General features: G+C 49.5%; 2 protein-coding genes across 2 annotated transcripts in view; one reads left to right on the top strand and one right to left on the bottom strand.

Annotated features, from left to right (window-relative positions):
- Positions 1-330: 330 nt before the first annotated feature.
- On the bottom strand, positions 331-14,543 carry TUBGCP4 (tubulin gamma complex component 4). The gene is made up of 18 exons (XM_081888282.1): positions 14,414-14,543; positions 14,069-14,311; positions 13,322-13,426; positions 10,050-10,103; positions 8,155-8,211; positions 7,770-7,849; positions 7,372-7,573; positions 6,729-6,894; positions 6,103-6,227; positions 5,366-5,416; positions 5,113-5,218; positions 3,911-4,018; positions 3,466-3,604; positions 3,127-3,304; positions 2,816-2,950; positions 2,052-2,168; positions 1,520-1,659; positions 331-1,009 (listed from the first exon to the last, which is right to left on the bottom strand). Exons 1-18 carry the CDS (start codon positions 14,498-14,500, stop codon positions 994-996), a joined length of 2,109 nt encoding a protein of 702 aa, XP_081744408.1. The 5' UTR covers positions 14,501-14,543; the 3' UTR covers positions 331-993.
- Positions 14,544-17,394: 2,851 nt separating this feature from the next.
- Positions 17,395-18,215, top strand: part of IQGAP1 (IQ motif containing GTPase activating protein 1) — a 44,244-nt gene continuing 43,423 nt past the window's right edge. Inside the window, exon 1 of the mRNA XM_081888248.1 lies at positions 17,395-17,629. Coding sequence (XP_081744374.1) covers positions 17,575-17,629 — 55 coding nt within the window. The 5' untranslated portion in view covers positions 17,395-17,574. The remainder of the gene's footprint in view (positions 17,630-18,215) is intronic.

Here is an 18,215-nt window from a genome sequence, read left to right as displayed (position 1 = left end):
TTTTTATCCCTCGGTCCATGAGCGGCCTCATTCAAGGGTTCCCTAGAGTTCCTTACTTACTTATACCAGCCTACACTCTGTGTAGATGCAGACTAGGATCTGCCAACAAACATGGAGGTGTTTACACATTGTTGGTGTAGTTGCTCATGAGTGGGAGGGGCAATCTCCTTGTGGAGACTTCTGTCCCTCAGATAAGAAAAAAATATATACACAGTGGATTGGGCACTAGCTAGCGTTCTTACATGGTATGCTTTTGCTGCTGAACTTGGAAGAGTAGAAAGAAACGTGTGGGCTGGAGAGAAAAAGCAAAAATAAGACTGATGGCAGAAGAAAATGAAACAAATAGGGGTGGAGGAGGGCAGGTTACCTGAAAGGCACCAGCAGTCTTGCACCACTTGTTTATTCTCCTCCTCTCCCTCACCGTGTGTGTGAGAGGAAAAGAAACTGCACCAAACCCCACACACAAAAAAGTAGAAAGAACACTTTCATTGGCAGACTCAGCCCAGAATGGAAATATACGGTATCTTCTCCCTGCTTCCGCATTTAGAGACACCAAATTACATTTTCAAAAAAGCAACTTTCCTGCAGTTAATCACACTTTTCCATTAAGAGCAGGTCAACGCTCACCCTGATTTGCACAATGTGGCTCCTGGATGACGAGGGCAATGAGAGAACCTCCTTTGCTCGCAGCTTACTTGCAGTGTTAGCAGTAGAAAGAGCCAAATCCGCTGACAAGTGACAGCAGCATTTGAAAACAATTCAAAGTCAATGCTAAGCAGCACTTTCACTTCCGGAAAAACATGCAGCATAAGGAGAGCAGCACTAGAGACACATTTAATGAAGCGCACACTGACAGAGTCCTTTCTGAGTGCCAGGATGAGGTTCCAATATCTCTCAGCACCTTCCCCTCCAGAAGTCAGAACATGTATACTGACCAGAGCAGGTTTCCTTCCCAGAAAAGGTGGCAACGGCCTTCATTGTGAGACTGGTGGTCTATTCTAATCCCACACTGTAGAGAAAGAAGGGGCAGTTAATTAGAGGAAGGGCTGTGTGGCTGCAGCAGGGAGAAGGATTGTGTAAATTGGGCACAGTAGCCAAAACTGCATGATGTTAGAGACGCACACACAACCAATTTCATATTATTTACAGACCACAGTGTGCAAAGTTTGAATTGCATTTTTTAACATTGCACACAGCTGGTTATAAATACATTTATATCCCACCTTCTAAGTCCCAAAACAGAAACAGCGGAAAGTCTAGATTATGCCTAATCATCACATCCCTCTCACCAGCAGCTCTCAAATAGGCTTAAGACCTTGTGTGTTTCTGGTTAGTAACAGGCCTGTGTAATTAAAGATTCCCAGTCCTTGGGAAACCTTAAGCCCTAGAAGCCAAGGAAACCCAGGCTAAGGATGGCTGTAGAAGAGTCCACATTCAGGCAGAGCCCCCCACCTCCCACCACCAGCAGGAATATAACTAAAGGGGCTTGTGTGGTTTCCTGGCACTTGCCAAGGCCTACCTGCCCAAGGTGCCTCCAGCCTGGGTATAGTATTTGTTGTAGTCAAGACGTAACAGCAACTGAGCCAAGTCTGAATTGATCTGGTGATTGTGAACACTGGAGAGGATCTTGAAAAGGAGTGAAGACTGACAGCTGAAGCCCTGCAAAAGTAAACGGCACCCATGAGCCATAAATTGAGGGCTCTGCCTTAGCAGAAAGGGCTGAACAGAGAGAACTAGAACGCCACCCGAACCCATATGGGGAGGAAGCATCCCAGGCAGCTGCCCCACCTCATCGCTCACCCTTTGGGAACTGCTGTCCTGGAGGAGGAAAGGCCCCAGCTGTTGCTGCCAGTATGCCACAAGGGCCTGACCAAGGCTGTTTCTGATGAGCTTCATGGAAGAGCAATGGCCAGACTTCTTGTGTTCCTACCCCCACCCCATGCTGAATTCATCAGAGAGCTGCCTGCTCTGAGTTTCCAACATGCTTCCACAGGAGAGATGCCCCAAAAGCTTTGGGCGATGTTTTTCAGGTAGAAAAGTGCAAGGCACACCTTGGCCAGGATGCTCAACTGGGCCGTCCCCCGCTCATCCAATGGTCCCCGGTTCTGGCTGACAAGTGAGCAGAAGCTATGGCATAGATCCAGTATTTCATTCAGACAGTGGAAAGCCTGCAAAACCAAAGAGCAGAAAGGAGATGGAGGGCCTCACCAGAGCAGAAGCTTCTCGTCTTGCCCTTCCGCAGCCTGAGATAATGACAAGATTCAGCAGGATTATTGGGCTGGTTTACTCAAAACTATTTCACTTCTTGCTTAGTAGAGCAATGCTTAAGGTCTAATGGAGCTGATGCAAACAAACAAACAAAACAAAAATCTTCATACACTGCACAGCAGCTACCAAAGCCCAAAATTTATGTTCAAGCATCATAAGCTGCTCTAAACACGAGTTTCCAAGACCAATGAACATACTTTGATAGGCTTCTCCAGATTGCCAAATGCTACCAAGTCCAGGAAGACACTACCCCCAAAAAACACATGAAGGCAAACTGACACAGTTGCAGTTCATTTATTTTCTATCCTGCTTTTCTGTACAGACCTGTACCTCATTATTCATTTAGCAGGTAAGGGCTTTGGGTTGTGCTCATGGCCAAGCAACACAGCCATGTTCACAAGGGTCTGGCTTTTGCTTTAGTTCCTTCTTGCCGTGTTTGCATTGAAGTGAGCTAGGAGTGCTGTATTGGATGGGCATTTGGACTGTTCAAACAGGACCAGTTCTTCTCCTGGGGACACAAGGCAAACAAACTATGGGGATCACTCACTGGTTTCAGCAGAATGAAGGACTGTGCTAGGAGATTGCTCAAGAAGTGATCATGTGCCAGTCGAATGCTCTCAAAGTCACGGGTGGAGTTGATCTGCTGCAGAAGTTGGGAGAACTGAGACTCCAGAACATCCACCTGAGGATACGGAAAAGTGAGGGAGAAGATACTGCCTGCTGTTTCCAGTCATTTCCAGCCACCAATTTTTGGTGGGAAATTTTGGGTATCGCTGGGAGAACTGGCTGGTGCATATCCCCTGGAGGAGCAGCACCGAAGCCTCAGAGTTAGCCCCTGAGACCTGTTTTGCTGCTCACCTGCAGGTAGTACTGCAGATTGTCTACAAGGAAAGTCATGTGATGGCGCAGTTGCCACTTGATGGCATCTGTCCTGTTGGATTCCAGGCGCTTGCACCACATCTGTAGAGCCCAGCAGTGCTGCAGTTCAGCCTGGACTCGACGCACACTTAGCAGGTACTTGAAGACCACATTGTACCTGCAAGCCAAGAGGAAGGCAAGCAAAAGATAGCTGGGTCAGACCAGGCCAGCATCTCCTCCTCCCACCCAGGAAATGTGTGCTCTGCTACAATCAACCTTTGACACCAAAATGCCACAGAATCCACCTGGAAACAGAAACAGGGATAAAGCGGCCCTCACTTTTCCAGGACGGCAGGAGTAAAGAGGATATGCAGGGGCCACTGCACTCTGTAGGAGAGCCCCAGAGCAGCCCAGCCTGATGCGGGGGATTCATGGGGAGACAGTTCCCGAGAAGGCGTATCTCGAGCTTGAGCGGCATCTGAAAAGGAAGCCAGGAGGCAGGTGGGCAACAATACGGCTGCAAGCCTTGCTGGACCCCACCCTCCTTCCCTGCCACTCTCCTCATTTTATCAATGGGCAGCCAATGCAGGTGAGAGACTTGCTCCAGGCCACCCAGGGGGTTGATGAGACTGGCCTTGGCTTTGAACTCCCAGCTTCCCAGACCTAGGGCTGCCATTCTGCCTCTATGGAACCAAATTGGCTTTGTGGCTCTGTGCTTGCAGTTGTGGTGGGGCCTAAACCTGCCCTGCTCAGGGCTGCTTGGCTCCCTGGCACCAGCACCCACCTCGGTGCTCCTTTCCATAATAGTGGATGGTCAGGTGAAGAAGAGGAAGCAGGTTGTCATCGTCAAGCAGCACTTTGTGGGCAGATTGCTGGAAGGCCACATTCACATCTGAGGAGGAGAGCCAGACCAGAACGACTTACTCCAGACGAGCGCACAGTGAGCAAGGAAGACACAGTCACCCGTTTCCACTCTCCCACCCCCATGCCCTTTTCAGTTTGTGCCACAACAGTTTACAGAGCCAAACTGTGCCTATGCAGGAGCCAGGAGTCTTGGTACAAAGGCTTGGGAAGCAGGGAAGTATCTGAGTAGAGAGTCATCGGTCTGATCCACCAATCTTCTCACCAGCTCAGCCTAATGGAGAAGCCAGATCCCATGATATTCATAATATTATGAAAATGATTTATAGGTGGTACATGACGCCAGTCAAGCTTGCAAAAAATTATCATTTGCCTGATAATAAATGTTGGAAATGCAAAGAAAATGAAGGTACATTTTTTCACCTTTGGTGGATGTGCCCAAGGATTAAGGCTTTCTGGGAAATGATTTATAATGAAATGAAAAAGGTATTTAAATATACCTTCCTGAAGAAACCAGAGGCCTTTCTCCTGGGCATGGTCGGCCAATTGGTGTCAAAGAAGGATAGAACCTTCTTTATGTATGCTACAACAGCAGCAAGAATACTTATTGCAAAGTACTGGAAGACACAGGATCTACCCACTCTGGAAGAATGGCAGATGAAGGTGATGGACTATATGGGATTGGCAGAAATGACTGGCAGAATCCGAGACCAGGGAGAAGAGTCGGCGGAAGAAGATTGGAAGAAATTTAAAGACTATTTACAGAAATATTGCAAAATTAATGAATGTTAGAATGATGTCGGATAGAAATTAAGTGCTTTCCAGCTGTAATGGTTTAAGAGAATATGGAAAGAAAAAAAGGTTAGAAATAGGTTAAAATTTATTGATAAGGATTTGCTGAACTAACAATTTGAATTGGAATACAAAAAAGGGAGGTACGAGGAGGTCTGGGAAATAAGTTAATGAAAAATAAGTAATGGAAACTTTATGTGTTTTTAATTATTTTTATTTTTGTATTTTTGTTATTTTTTTCTTTTTTCTTTTTATTGTATTACTATTGAAAACTTTAATAAATATTCTTTTTTTTTTTTTAAAAAAAGAGAAGCCAGATCCCATGAAACTCACCATGTTCTGTCACTGCGGTGGGAGGTGTCTTCAGCATCTGCTGTGCAGTGTCAATGAAGGCCTGAAACAGTTCTCCTCTCCCCAAGAGATAAAAATCTTTAATAATCTAGAAAGGAGGCGAGAATGACTAAATGCATCAGGATACAGAACCCATTGGCCCCTGCAAGCAACACTCCACTGGCAGGAGTGAGTCTCCTCCTGCACAAAGAGAGAGGAATAGCTTTGGAAGCTCCATATGGAGATTTGCATGTACCTTCAGTTGTCCTATTAAATCTGATTCTTCCACCATGAGCTTCCACAAGTGCTAAGGGAGAGAAAACAGTCCATCAGTATCAAGAACCAGGGATCCGCAGCAGCAGCAGCAGTTGCTGCGAGCACCTTCCACCCCACTGCAGCCAGGACTTGATCTGTTTGCTTTGAGTGACAGAGACTACTTGCCCATTGCTGGGCAGGCTCTCTATGCTCTATATGGCAGGACTGACAAACAGCCAGTCTATGGGATATTGTAACAGTTGAAGCTTTTAAAAAGCTTAATTATTGTGCAGGGTGCATTAGCAAGAGACAAATGTTAATTCTGGATCCCCACCTGTAAACCCCCCCCACCACCAATTAGACTTTGAAAAGCAGGGGAGAGGACAAATATCACCTCACTCTCTGCATTGATCTGCCATTAAAATCAAATCTCCCACACATAGATTAGGCTTTATTAAAGCTTTTATTGTTGCTAATGGGAGCTTTTAAGATAGTGAGGCTTTCTTGAGAAGGGAGAAAATTCACTGAATGGATGCTGGCGGTGGTGATGGGGTTGCTCTGGCCTGGCCTGGCACTTCTGACTCCATCCCTGCCACATTCCCAGCATGTAATCCCAAGAAGGAATGTGGCCCTCAGCCTGAAAAAGGGTTTCCAAGAAGCTCTGGCAAGGGGTTTGCAAATGGCTCCCTGCTACCTCACAAAGAACTTAGCACATGCAACTCTAGAGCTACAGCTGACCTCCGCCACAGTGCTCCGTATCCAGTCCACCACTGTCTCAAAGTCCACCAGGTTGAAGAGAGGCTGCTGTTTGAGGCGATGCAGCTCAGCCGCAAAGGTGTCCTCCTGGTTCTTCAGGATGGAGCCTGTGAGGCAACGGAAGGCAAGGAAGAGTGGCCTAACCTGGACACAAGATGCCAGTCACGGCCTCCATCAGCAGAGCTAGTAGTTCAAAAGCACATCAAAGTGCAAGTAGATAAATAGGTACCGCTCCGGCGGGAAGCTAAATGGTGTTTCCGTGTGCTGCTCTGGTTTCGCCAGAAGCGGCTTAGTCATGCTGGCCACATGACCTGGAAAACCTGACTGCGGACCAACGTCATCTCCCTCGGCCAGTAAAGCGAAATGAGCGCCGCAACCCCAGAGCCATTTGCAACTGGACTTAACCTTTACCTTTATGGAGCCACCATACTCTACCCGAAGGAAAGAGTGGCAGAGCAAGGGGGAGGGGCGGCTCAAGTGCTTTGCAGGGAGGGTCCATTCCATCTTGCTGGGTGCCCTTATGAATGGACAGCCAAGAAACAACCACCCTGCAGCTTTCAATCCTTGCTGCCCCCACGCAGAATGAAATGAGTCAAAGTGTCTCCTACCTTTTTTGGTAAGGCTCACATTTTGACTCTCAAACATCTGGACAGACTCTCCCACAAAAAGGATCTTCTCAGCAACTCGCACGGGGATGTAGGATGGCAGCATTTCAATCCGCAGAGAGAACTGCTTTGGGGATGGTGCCAACATGTTCTCCTCTTCAATCAGCCGCTGTTGGAAGGAGAGGTGAAAATGGGGGAAAGTCAAAGAACCCCACATACAAACGTGGGGGCTCAAAGTAGAAAGCCCTGCCCCCAATCCTGAGTTGTGTGTTAAGACTTAGTTGGAACCACCAAGCTGTGTCAGCAGGGAGCTGAGCAGGATTCTTGATCCATGAAACAATGGATGAGGAGTCAGAAAAGAACACTTGAGCTATCAAAAAAGAAAGTTCTAGATCCAACTACAAAAAGATGACTGGAGGGGACTGAGCAGGTTTCACGAGGCAAGAGAGCGCCTGGATCAGTGGCTAAGCATCTGCTTTGCATGCAAGCAGCCTTGTATGTCCAACCCCACAACAACATCTCCAAGTGGGACAAGGAGAAGATTGTGAAGCCCTAGGGAGGGGCTGCTAGGCAGTGTGGACTATGCCGAGCTAGAGGGATTGGGAGGCGGATTCAGCTTCCTTTGTATCTAGCACCCAAACCTCACCATGTCCTGCAGCTCTCGCAGCTGTTTCCCCGTCAGCCCTCCGATCCCCAGGTCCTCCTCCTCCTCTTCAGGCTGGGTAGGGACAGACCCCGAGGATGGGCCTTGCTTGATGAAGAACTCCTCATGTTGGTCCAGGAGCAGCCCATGCAGCATCCAGGCAGAGAGTTGCTTGTACATGGCAGCATGGCACATGGCCAAGACCCTGGAGGGGAGCACAGCAGCAGAGGGAAGGGGGCTTGACCAGGCTGCAGCCACAACGGAGCTGGTGCCATTGGTGGCTGGGGACAGGGAAATAAGCACCATCCAAGGCAACAGTGGGACTTTAACTTATTCAGGGGACCCATAACCTGGCATTCCTCTTTAGCGCTTGGGCAGGAGCCTCCAGGAGGGTTTCTTACTTTTCCAAAGCACGGCGCACGGGTGGCAGACCACCTCGGCTGTGTCTGTGAACCACCTCCAGGATTTGACAGCCATGAATCTGCAAAGGAAAAGCAGATCCCTTGCAAGAGCCGATGTTGCCATATGTTCCTACAACACTGGTTGGCAGCTGGATTCTGGAAGGTCCAGAGACCAGCTAGCCTGAATGGTCCAGCTCGCTGCTCTACTTTTCTGTGGATGATGGTACCAGAACTCCTACTTCCCATTTTTAACCTCCACTGAGGTGAGAGAAATCAGCACCATCTCAGTTACACACAAGATTTGCCCTCTCTTTTCAAATCAAGCCAGGCATGTGCCTATAAAAAGAGGGCCACCACCAAGGGAGATCAGGATTCTCAACTGTACCTTCTGGGTCTTTATTTGCTCCACCACAGTCATCAGTGAGGGGAAAAGGAGCTGGAACTGCAAAACAAGAATCAGCTGGTGAGGACTGATTTGCTAGTTTGAGACAAGGATGGGGGGGAAAGAGAACAGAGTGTTGTACTTAATGTGACAGACAAGATCTTTTTCTAACGTGGGTTGAGAATCCTCCTATGAGCTGCTCCTCCCACTCACTCCAATAGGGAAGGCTATACAGAACAGCCTGCATGGGAAAGAGCCTTCCCTAATTTCAATGTCACACAGCAAAATGGAAGTATCTTCCTTCTTGCACAGGGGCTTCTTTTGTGTGTGGCCTTCATGCTTTGTCCCCCCCTGCAGTTGGGGCTCCCCCCCCAATAGTCTACCTAAATAAGTAGACATCTACTAAGATGACCTCCCTAACTTCATTAATTCTTCAAGGAATGTTATTTGCCCCCTTTTAAGGTGCAGACACTGTACCTGCTGTTTAGGAGACGCTCAAAGATAAAAGTGTCAGATTTCTCTTGCTTTGGACATCAGAAATTGGAACTGGCTGCCAAGATTCTACTCACAGAGATTCACTCTGCCACAGAATGTTTCCTAAACCACACACAATTACTTGCACCACACTTTAGGTTTTTGCAAACTTTCTGCCTGTGCAAGCCTTTTTCTCAAAACACGAAAGGAAAGACCTTCCATGTTGCCTATTGAACATCAGGCAAGGATGCAATAACTAACAAGGATCAACATCAATGCAGGCTATAAATGCAGTTCGGAAGACTAAGCTTCCCTTCAGACCCAAAGTACGTATTAAATACTGCACAAAATATGTGCCACCTTAATGAACCAGTTGGAAGAGGCATGTGGATTGCAGCCTCCTAGTTTCTCTGCGTGTCTACAGAGTTTCCTTGTGAAAAGCTCTGATGCTGCTGCCGCCACCTGGGCTGGGTCCAGAATTTTGCTATTATCACTGAAAATGGGCATCTGCCTAAACTAATGTTACCTTTCATGAGGAGGCCCTTTGCTCATAGGATGGGTAAAAACTGAGCTCTAGCAAAAACTGAGCTTGCCTAGGCAGCCCCCTGCCCCACAAGAATGTGGTCTGATTAACCCCCTTGTCTTCCTTCAGTGCAGCCTGCAATGTAGAATAATTTTCAGTGGAAGGCAGCCAACAGGAGTTAAGAGTGATGCATACATAATTATCCCTAGGCAGCTCTCCTTTCTCTTTGGCGGGAAGAGAGACTGAGTCCCCTGTCAGGATCCGGCCTCTCCAAACTGACTAGTCTCTTAAGCAGGTGAATAAAGGTGCTCTGGGGGGAAGCTGGTAAGTGGCGCCTCAGATGGAGCCAGAGCTCTTGTATAAGACCCTCCATTCTCATATTCTAGTCACTCAGGATGATAAACCTTGTATCTCTATTTCCAAGCTTCCTGTGTCCCAAGAGCCTCTCTCTAAGAGACTCAAGAAAGTACTCACCCATTGCTCACACTGGCAGTTCACAGGATGTCCCTTGGGGCAGGAGGGCCCTTACAGAGATTGGGGTAGCCAATGAATCAGACTGAGGGAAGGAAGAGAATCCTTGCCTTTATGGAGGTTGTGTCAAGGCTTGCTCCTGCCTCAGATTTTTTATTTATTCCACTGCAGGAAAAGGATTGGAGACAGGAAAGTGGCCGTGGAGCCCCATCCCTTGTGCTAGAGCTCCAGGGCTCAGCCAGACAAGAGCAAGAGCAGTTGAGGTCCTGCCCTTCAAAACAGACCTCCAGAGCTTATTCAAGTCAGTGTGAACTAATACAGCTCACTCATATAAGCAAGCCTCTTTTCAGCAGGCAACCATGAAGAGAAGGCACCATCCAGAGAAGGCAGCTCCTCTAAAAGAAGAGAGTTATGGACAGGGAGAACTCACTTGATCCAGCGAATAATTGACATGTGAGATGGTAAGGTGAGGATCGGCCAGGAACTGCAAAAAATGAAAGGTGGAGGTGAGAGACTGGAGTAAGTCTTTGTTTTGACTTGTTGTTTTGCAACCCCTAAGTTGTACAAGCATAGGCGCCGACTCCATGGGGCCTGAGGGGGCCCAAGCCCCCTCAAAAATTCGTTTGGGGGGGCTCTGCCCCCCCAATAATTTAAGAAAATTATTGAGCGAATGTGTGGTCCCTGGAGCCGGAGCGCAGCGGCAAAAATCAGGGAAAAATAAGATCTGGCGGTTGGTCGGTCGGGTGAGGGAAGGCAGAAGCATTCTGCCTCAGGGTCTTACTGCCCACCCGCTTCTCTTGCTGCGTTTGCTCAAACTCAACAAAGAGCAGGGAATCCCCTGCCCTCCTGGCAAGCAGAGGGTTAAGGAAAGCATTGACTCCTAATTCTTTCCTAGTCACACTGCGTGCAGGCTCCAGCCCACCACCACCTCAAACATGTAGGTGGGAGAGAGAGACAGAGGGCTGGCTGGGGGGGGGGACTTTTGCCTTCCTTTCCTCCCCCCCACCCCGTTAAACTCCTCCCCTGCATTCTTAGCCAGCTGCTTCTCCGCACACCCCTCTTGTGCTTCTTGTCCCTTCTGTGTTTTTCCTTCCCTCCCCATTTAAAACGTGGTGACAAAGCACGGATCCACATGGATCCTCAGGATTTTTGCATTGGGTCACCCCAAATTCACCATCAGATCACATTACATGTCCATGGCTACAGTCTGTACCAAAAAAATCACGCACCCACTGTGGCCTGGGGCCACAATGGTGCAAACATGTGGTTACAAAGCACGGATCCACATGGATCCTCAGGATTTTTGCATTGGGTCACCCCAAATTCACCATCAGATCACATAGCATGTCCATGGCTACATCTTGCACCAAAAAAATCACGCACCCACTGTTGCCTAGGGTCACAGTGGTGCAAAAACGTGGTTACAAAGCACGGATCCACATAGATCCTCAGGATTTTTGCATTGGGTCACCCCAAATTCACCATCAGATAACATAGCATGTCCATGGCTACATCTTGCACCAAAAAAATCACGCACCCACTGTTGCCTAGGGTCACAGTGGTGCAAAAACGTGGTTACAAAGCATGGATCCACATGGATCCTCAGGATTTTTGCATTGGGCTACTCCAAACTCACTGTCAGATATTAAAAATCTTTATAAAATAGAGAATTAAATACATACAGAATGTTAAATTTTCAGTTTCAAAATATTAGTACTAGTTTAGTACTGTATTTCTATATTACTATAGTACTGTATTAGTTATTTTCAAATACTTAAATATTTTTAGGGTGTAAGACCCAATTAAAGCCCGTTATTTACATACAGTATTACAGTATTTACATGCAGTATTAGGCATACTGTATTAACTTTATTAACTGTATTAAAGCATTAACTTTGAGATATTATTTTTATTTAATGAACCCTCAGCCTTATTGAAAGTAAGCTTAAATTAGCTATTTCACTTATTAATCAAAGCGCTATTACTGTGCGACAGCAATATTTTATGTTTTATTCTTTTAATGATAGTTTAGGATTTATTTAAATATCATTTCAGTCTTTTCAGAGCTATAAATTCACTGCTCTGTAATAGTCTATAAGCATAATTGTTACTGTAAATTAAATTAGCTTTTTACGAAAATACCGTGCGTGTTTATGTTTTGTTTCTTTTTTCAAAGCCAAAAAGTGTTTCAGGCTTGTCGAGCTTCCCGGAGTGTGGAGTTATAGAGAGTCGAGTTTTCGGGGTTCTAATGTTGATCATATGACTCTAAAATACTTTTTAAAAACTTTAAAACTCACTAATTTTCATCTAAAATTTAGAAAACTTCCCGGGGCAGGACCCCGGTATGGGCCCCCCCAATATTTTTTATAAGTCGGCGCCCCTGTGTACAAGCAGGGAAGGAGCACTCCCTGGAGCTTTTTTAATATAGCAGTTATGCGGATGGCACTGTTTTCTACAGAGATCCAACATACATGGGTGGTATTAGCAATGCATGACACTGGCTGGCATGTCAAGAACTGTCTGTGTCCAGACCTTTTAGGTCAAAGCAATGGGATAACAAAGCAGTGGGATAACAAAGCAAGGTTTATTCAGTATATTTGTTACCTACACTGGCCTGTTGCTTTTAAATTACAAATTGGTAAGCGCTGCTTTGAGGCGTAATCTTTGGCTGTGGAGCCCTATGCCCGAAGCCAGGGAAAATACAGAAACTTGGTGCAGGTTGGCTTGTCAGGTAAGCACCTGCTGGGTCTGGAACCACCTCCAGGCTTAGCACCTGCTTCTGTGGGGAAGGGAGCCTCCTTCACCCTGAGCTTTCAATATTGCATTAAGCTCCTCTTGCCCATTTTCTCAACTAGCCTTTTCTCACCTCCTCCTTCTGCTCCTTGCCTGCTCTTCCCCCCCAAAAAACCCCCATGTTGCTGCCTGTTTGGGAGATTCCTTCATCCTCTTCAACTGTGCTTCCCCTGCTCTTGCCTTCCAGGACTGTGCACCTGGGAAACTCATGAGTTGGTGCTTTGGGCATCATGGTCAATGAGTTGCCCCAGCCCTGCACTCACTCTGGGCTCATTTTGGGTCTGTGGCTGCTGCCGACCCTTGACTTACACCCAGAGTACTAGGCTGGAACTGATTGGCTGCCAGTAACCAGATCCCCTGGGACGTTTTAGAGCTTGGTGTTAGAAATGCTGTCCTTTTATAGCCATGTCTCTCTTTCCGTAACCCCCACCCCACCCCCAAAGCTCAGTAGGTAGCTGCAACCAGTTCTTCTCTCTGAGCTTCAATTTTGCAACTGGCTCAGATGGGTGGATGCCGTGACCCTGCTGCTTACCAGAAGAGAAGCCTGTCTTCTGTTGCTTCAAGGGGCCAACACCTCCTCTGTGGTTTAGCTGCTACAGAGCTACGCAGCCATAGTGCTGGAATTTAATGCTCATCAGCATTTTTGTCTGCATGGCTAATGATTTTGTCTCTGTTTATAATGAAGGACATCATCAACAGATGCAATTTGATTGGTACTCTCTCTGCTAAGCAAGCAAGCAGTCATTTATGCTCTATTATTGTACAATGTCTAGTTGTGGAGTGGCTTAGTGAAAAGGAGTCATGAATACAGATTAACAAACCACTATTAGTGGCAAAAACCTGCAGTTGGATTTGATGGGCAGAGCATCATGCAATATTTACTACAGAAACCCACTGTGCCCTCCTTACCTCCTGCTCCAAGTCAAGCAGGGCCTGCCGATATGGACGCAGCACGGCATCAAGCCCAGTGCAGAAAGCCCGCAGATAAATCCCTTGCTGGGAGGGGTGCAGATCCTGAAAGTGGATCAAGGAAGGGTTAATCTCCTGGCACGCATAAGGCTCTAGAACCACCTCTATTGCCATGAGTGGAAGCGACCCAAAGGCAACGCAACCCCCCTGTCCCTCCACTGTTCTGGGACTGCATCCTGCCACAAAAGCCCTTGCACAGGAGGTGCAATTAGGAGAAGGGCTTGTTCAATAAATGAAAGCCCTGCTTTTCAAGAAAGCTCCTCCGCAAACATCACTGTTTTTTGACAGCAGTATTACAGTACAACGTTCTTCCATAAAAGTAGCCAAAACAATGAACACCCCAAGGCCCAGCAACTGAAAAAAGAAAGCCAAGGGAAAAATAAACCTCGGAGGATCTCATGGGATGTGAGGCCCTTCTAGGTATTGAGAGGCAGAAGGGAGAGAAATATGGAGGCAGCCGGCTGCAGCCCTTGATGTTCTGGCTCTTTGGGGACTCGAGAATGGACGGAGAGAAACAGCCTGTGAGGGAAAGGGCCGAGTCGCTTCCGCAGAGGGTCACTGCCCATAAACAGCCGGAGAAGGGACAGGCAAGCGGGCAAAAGTGGGGGCCTTCCTTGCCTACCTCCCTGACGGGCCGCGAAGAGCCAGCGAGGAAGGCGCTCTGCACATGCTCTGGGGACCGCTCACCTGCGGCTGCACGGGCAGGGCTGCTGCTGCTGAAGGGGCTGACGGGGCGCCGGGGGGAGGCTGCTGCTGCTGCCCGCCTTGCGAGGGGCCTCCTTGCGAGGGCGGCGGCTGGACGTGCTCGGCTGCGAACTGCTCGACGAAGTCGCTGAAGCGAATGTAGAAGGCGCCGAGGCGGCAGACGCGGGCCAGGAGGGCGGCCTCGCTCGGGTGAAGGAAGGGCGGCAGCACCGGCTCCTGAGGCACCTGCGGGAGGGGAGGGCAACGAGAAGCCGGTTAGGGTGGGAGGCGGCGGCAGCGGCGGCGGCCTGGGGCGCCTCTTCCCCAGGGGCCGGAGCGGGACGCCACCTGCAGGCAGACGCTGCCGCCGCCTCCAACGGCGACGAAGAGGCCTCCGGTGTAGCCGCGCAGCGCCAACAGCAGCTCGTGGATCATCGCGGCGGCCGGCGAAGAGCGAACGACGGCGCCCCGCAAGGCCCGACGGGAAAAGGAGGGGTGCGCGCGCCTACCGCCTCAGAGCGCATAGAGCTAGCAAAAGGTTGGGAAGGGCAGGCGGCCCTCACCGCGCGTGGCTCCTTGGCCGAGCACTTGCAAAGCTGAGCGGGACAGCGCTTCAAAGCGCGAGGAAAGCGGCAGCGGAAGATCTGTGGGCGGCTTTGCAAAAAAAAAACGAAACACGGGCGAGGAAGCCAATCGCAGCAGGCGCTGTAGGGAAGATTTTGGGGGCGAGGCGGCGATGTGCTTTCAATGCACTGGTTGTGCGTGTAGAGCTAGCAAAAGATAGCAGAGGCAGGAGGCTCTCGGCTGCGGGGCTGCGTTCAAACCGCCCGCGACTTTGGATGGAGGAGGGGCGGGTTTCAGAATGGAATTCGTAAGGTGCCCCGCGTGGGCGTAGCCAGGACTTGGGGGGCGGGGGGAGCAGGACGCTCACCTGTCATCTTCCTCTGTCTGGCTCTGTCTAGCAGATTCGGAATGAAATGTCCCAACTACAGTTGTTTTAAATTACTTTCTTTTGGCCCCGAGGAAAATCTCAAAATCTTCAGTCATTTGAAAACTAGAAAGTTAAATTAAAAAATTAACATCAGGGAGTACCTTTCTTGCGGTTAACGAGTATATTTTGCAAAATTACAAAGCACTCGCTTTTTAGACACTAGGGCATTTACCACAGGTTCCGATAAAGCAGAATATTTGGCTAACAGAGCGGCAGCAAGGATGAATTGAGCTTTGGTGGCAGCAGAATCTAGCTGGAGTGTCCATTTCCTCGTGTTGCCATTTCCTTCTAGTGATAATCTCTCCAACCCTTCAATGATGCTCATAAAATGCTCTTTAAATTGCTCTTTGAAAACTGCAATACTTTTAATTATTTGATTTGGGGGTAGCAGCTGCCCCCCTGCCTACACCCATGGTGCCACGAGGGGGGGCAGCAATGACATCCACAGGTCAACTGCACGTGGCTATGTAAAAAAAGAAACACTTTCCAACCGCTTGACAGATATATGGGGGACTCGCATTAGTAAGTGGAGACACGATTTTGAGGGGGGGGGCAGGCTTTTGTGTCCAGATTTTCACTTTTTTAAATATGGAAACTCTATAGAGGGTATTATAAGCAGCTCTCAGTCGGAGAACGATGGTGGACTGGCCGCATTTGCAGGGACATTTTAAAAACGTTTGTAGATTGAAATAATATATCCGGAGGTTTAAATCAGAACTAAGTTACAAAGAGGAGGGACTCTGATATTGGCTGCTACACGCACATGTGTTAGTGTGTGTGTGAGAGAGAGATTGCTACCCAGCGCTTTTTTTCTGGGGAGATGCATACCCTTAAACATTTTGTGAATCTAAGTTTGGCCTCATTGAGGGGCAGTATTTCAATATGAGTAGGAAAATGAGAGTACCCCTAAAAACAAACAAAAACAAAAACAATTATTTAAGGTAGATAAGGACAAGATGAAATTATACAATATAAATATAGATAGTATTGTGAGTACTTATCTACTTTTAAAAATTGTCACATGATCTTTTTCTCTTACTTCTTTATTCTTTCTTTGTTCTTTTTTCTGATAGCTTTCATTTCACTGCTTTATTGTGATTAGCATTTTATAGAGGTATAAATAACTGTAAATATGAAAAGAGACAAAATATTTCCCCCCCTTGGTTAGATGTATTTTCTTTTGTTGTGAATATGTATGTTTTCTAATTTGTACTTAATAAAAAATATTTTTTAAAAATGAGAGTACCCCTAAACATTTTTTAAAAGAAAAAAAGCACTGTTGCTACCTAATAAAAAAAAATCTGATTTTTTCTTATGGTTTCCAGTTGGCGGCAGGGTTGCCAGGGCAGGCAAGCCCCGCCCCGCATAATCGATCACATGACAGGCTGCAGACACACAATTTGAATGGCAATAACCATCATGGGGGGGCATAGCTGTCAATCTACCCTTTTTTTGCGGGAAATTCCCTTATTCCAGCGCTGTTTCCCGCTGCTATCCCGGATTGTTAGATATCCCGCAGGCTGTCCCCGGGACAGGTGAGGCTGCTGATCGCTTATTTTTGAGGCTGCTGATCCCTTATTTTCAAATCTGAAAGTTGACAGCTATGGGGGGGCTGGACCCCTCAAATATTTTATTGGGGGCAGCGAAGACTCCTCGGCATGACTCCTATGAGGGGAGGGGGGAAATTCCAGCAAACCGAAATACGGCCTTGTTTCTTCGTGGGCTCGCCAAAACTAGTATAACTAGATCGCCCTGGGGCTGCCTTTATATCGGTGGGGCTCCCTCCTTCCCGAGGAAGCAGAGGCAGCTCGCTCCGTGGTGGCGTCCGCCTGTTTCCTGCAGATCCTTCGCGGTTGCACTGGGCGAGGAGTTAGCAATGCAGAGTTGCAAACTGCAACGGGGCAGAACACCACCCCCGCTTCCCAAATGGGTCCCTTTGCCCCAGTGTCCTGTTTCCAACCGCAGCTAGCCCGGAGCCGCAACAAGGAGGCGGAAAGCGGGCAATACGAAGGCAAGACCTTCCTCGTCGGCAACAGCGGGGTATCCTGCCTCTGGACATGGAGGTTCTCCGCGGAGTCGCGCGTCTTCAGGAAAGGGGCCGTGCATCGCCTCTCCGGCTCTTCTCCGGTGGGAGCCCTTTCCCCGCTGCGGCGCTCCCCGGAGAGGCTCCAGCCGCCGCTTCTTCCAGCAAGTGCCCACTGGGCGGGGCGACCTGGCGGAGGCTCCTGCCAAGCTGGTTGGGCTGGGAGGTGCAGCCGGAGACACACCCCGCTGGGCTGGCCCGACAGCGCCGCCGCCGCCGCGCCAGGAAGGAGAACGGGCGGCCGCTCCCTACCGCCTTCCCCTCCGCCTCCACCTCCTCGCCGCCGCCCAACGGACGGAGCGGACACTCCCCTCCCGCGTTCCGAGCAGCCGCCGCAGCCTGAGAAACAGCAGCAGCCTTCTCGTCCCGGCCGGACGACCGACGGGCTCCGACTAGACGGAACCGCCGCCGCTCCCTCTGCCTTGGCTCGTCCTCATGGCCACCCCGGAGGAGATCGACGGGGCGGGCGTGGCCCGGCCCCACTACGGCTGTGAGTCTCGGGCCGAGGGAGGGAAGGGCGCGTTGCTTGCGGCTTGAGAGATGCCTCGGGCCGTCGGTTTGGTGCCAGCGTCTCCTCCTCCTCCGCCGGGGCCGCTTTGTTGGAGCTGGCGCCCAGGCACAGCCCTTACCGGGCCCGGAGGAATCGTTCCGGCTGGCGGGGAAGGAGGACGCTGGCTCGCTTGGCCCGGGGCTGTGGGTTTATTTGGCCGAGCAGGAAGCTGTGAAAGTCTCGCCGCCCCCTGCCTCCCCATCGCCCCCTCAACATGGCGGGCGGGCGGGAAGCAGCGCTCCCCGGATTGATCGTGTGAACGGCCTGCCTCGCCGAGCGGCGCGCGTTTCTCTCGGGCTCGTTTGCACGCGCTGTCGCTTTTCGCGGGGTCACGGGCCGGGTCCCGTTGGGCATCTTTGAGCGAAGCAGCCGCTTTCTCTCGCGCTCTTTCTTTTCCCGGGAGGGCCGGGGCAGGGGGGAGAGGAAGAGGAGGAGGCCCGATTTTAGGGGCCGTGGGGCGGGGTAAGGACCGCTCCTCTCCGCGAGCAGGAAGGGCGGCGACGTGCAGCTCCTGGGGCGGGTCCTC

Source organism: Podarcis melisellensis (genome assembly GCF_964234715.1).
Source record: "Podarcis melisellensis genome assembly, chromosome: 14".
NCBI classification, from domain to species: domain Eukaryota; kingdom Metazoa; phylum Chordata; class Lepidosauria; order Squamata; family Lacertidae; genus Podarcis; species Podarcis melisellensis.
Note: the sequence above shows the minus strand (reverse complement) of the source record. Positions and strands in the feature narration are given on the sequence as shown.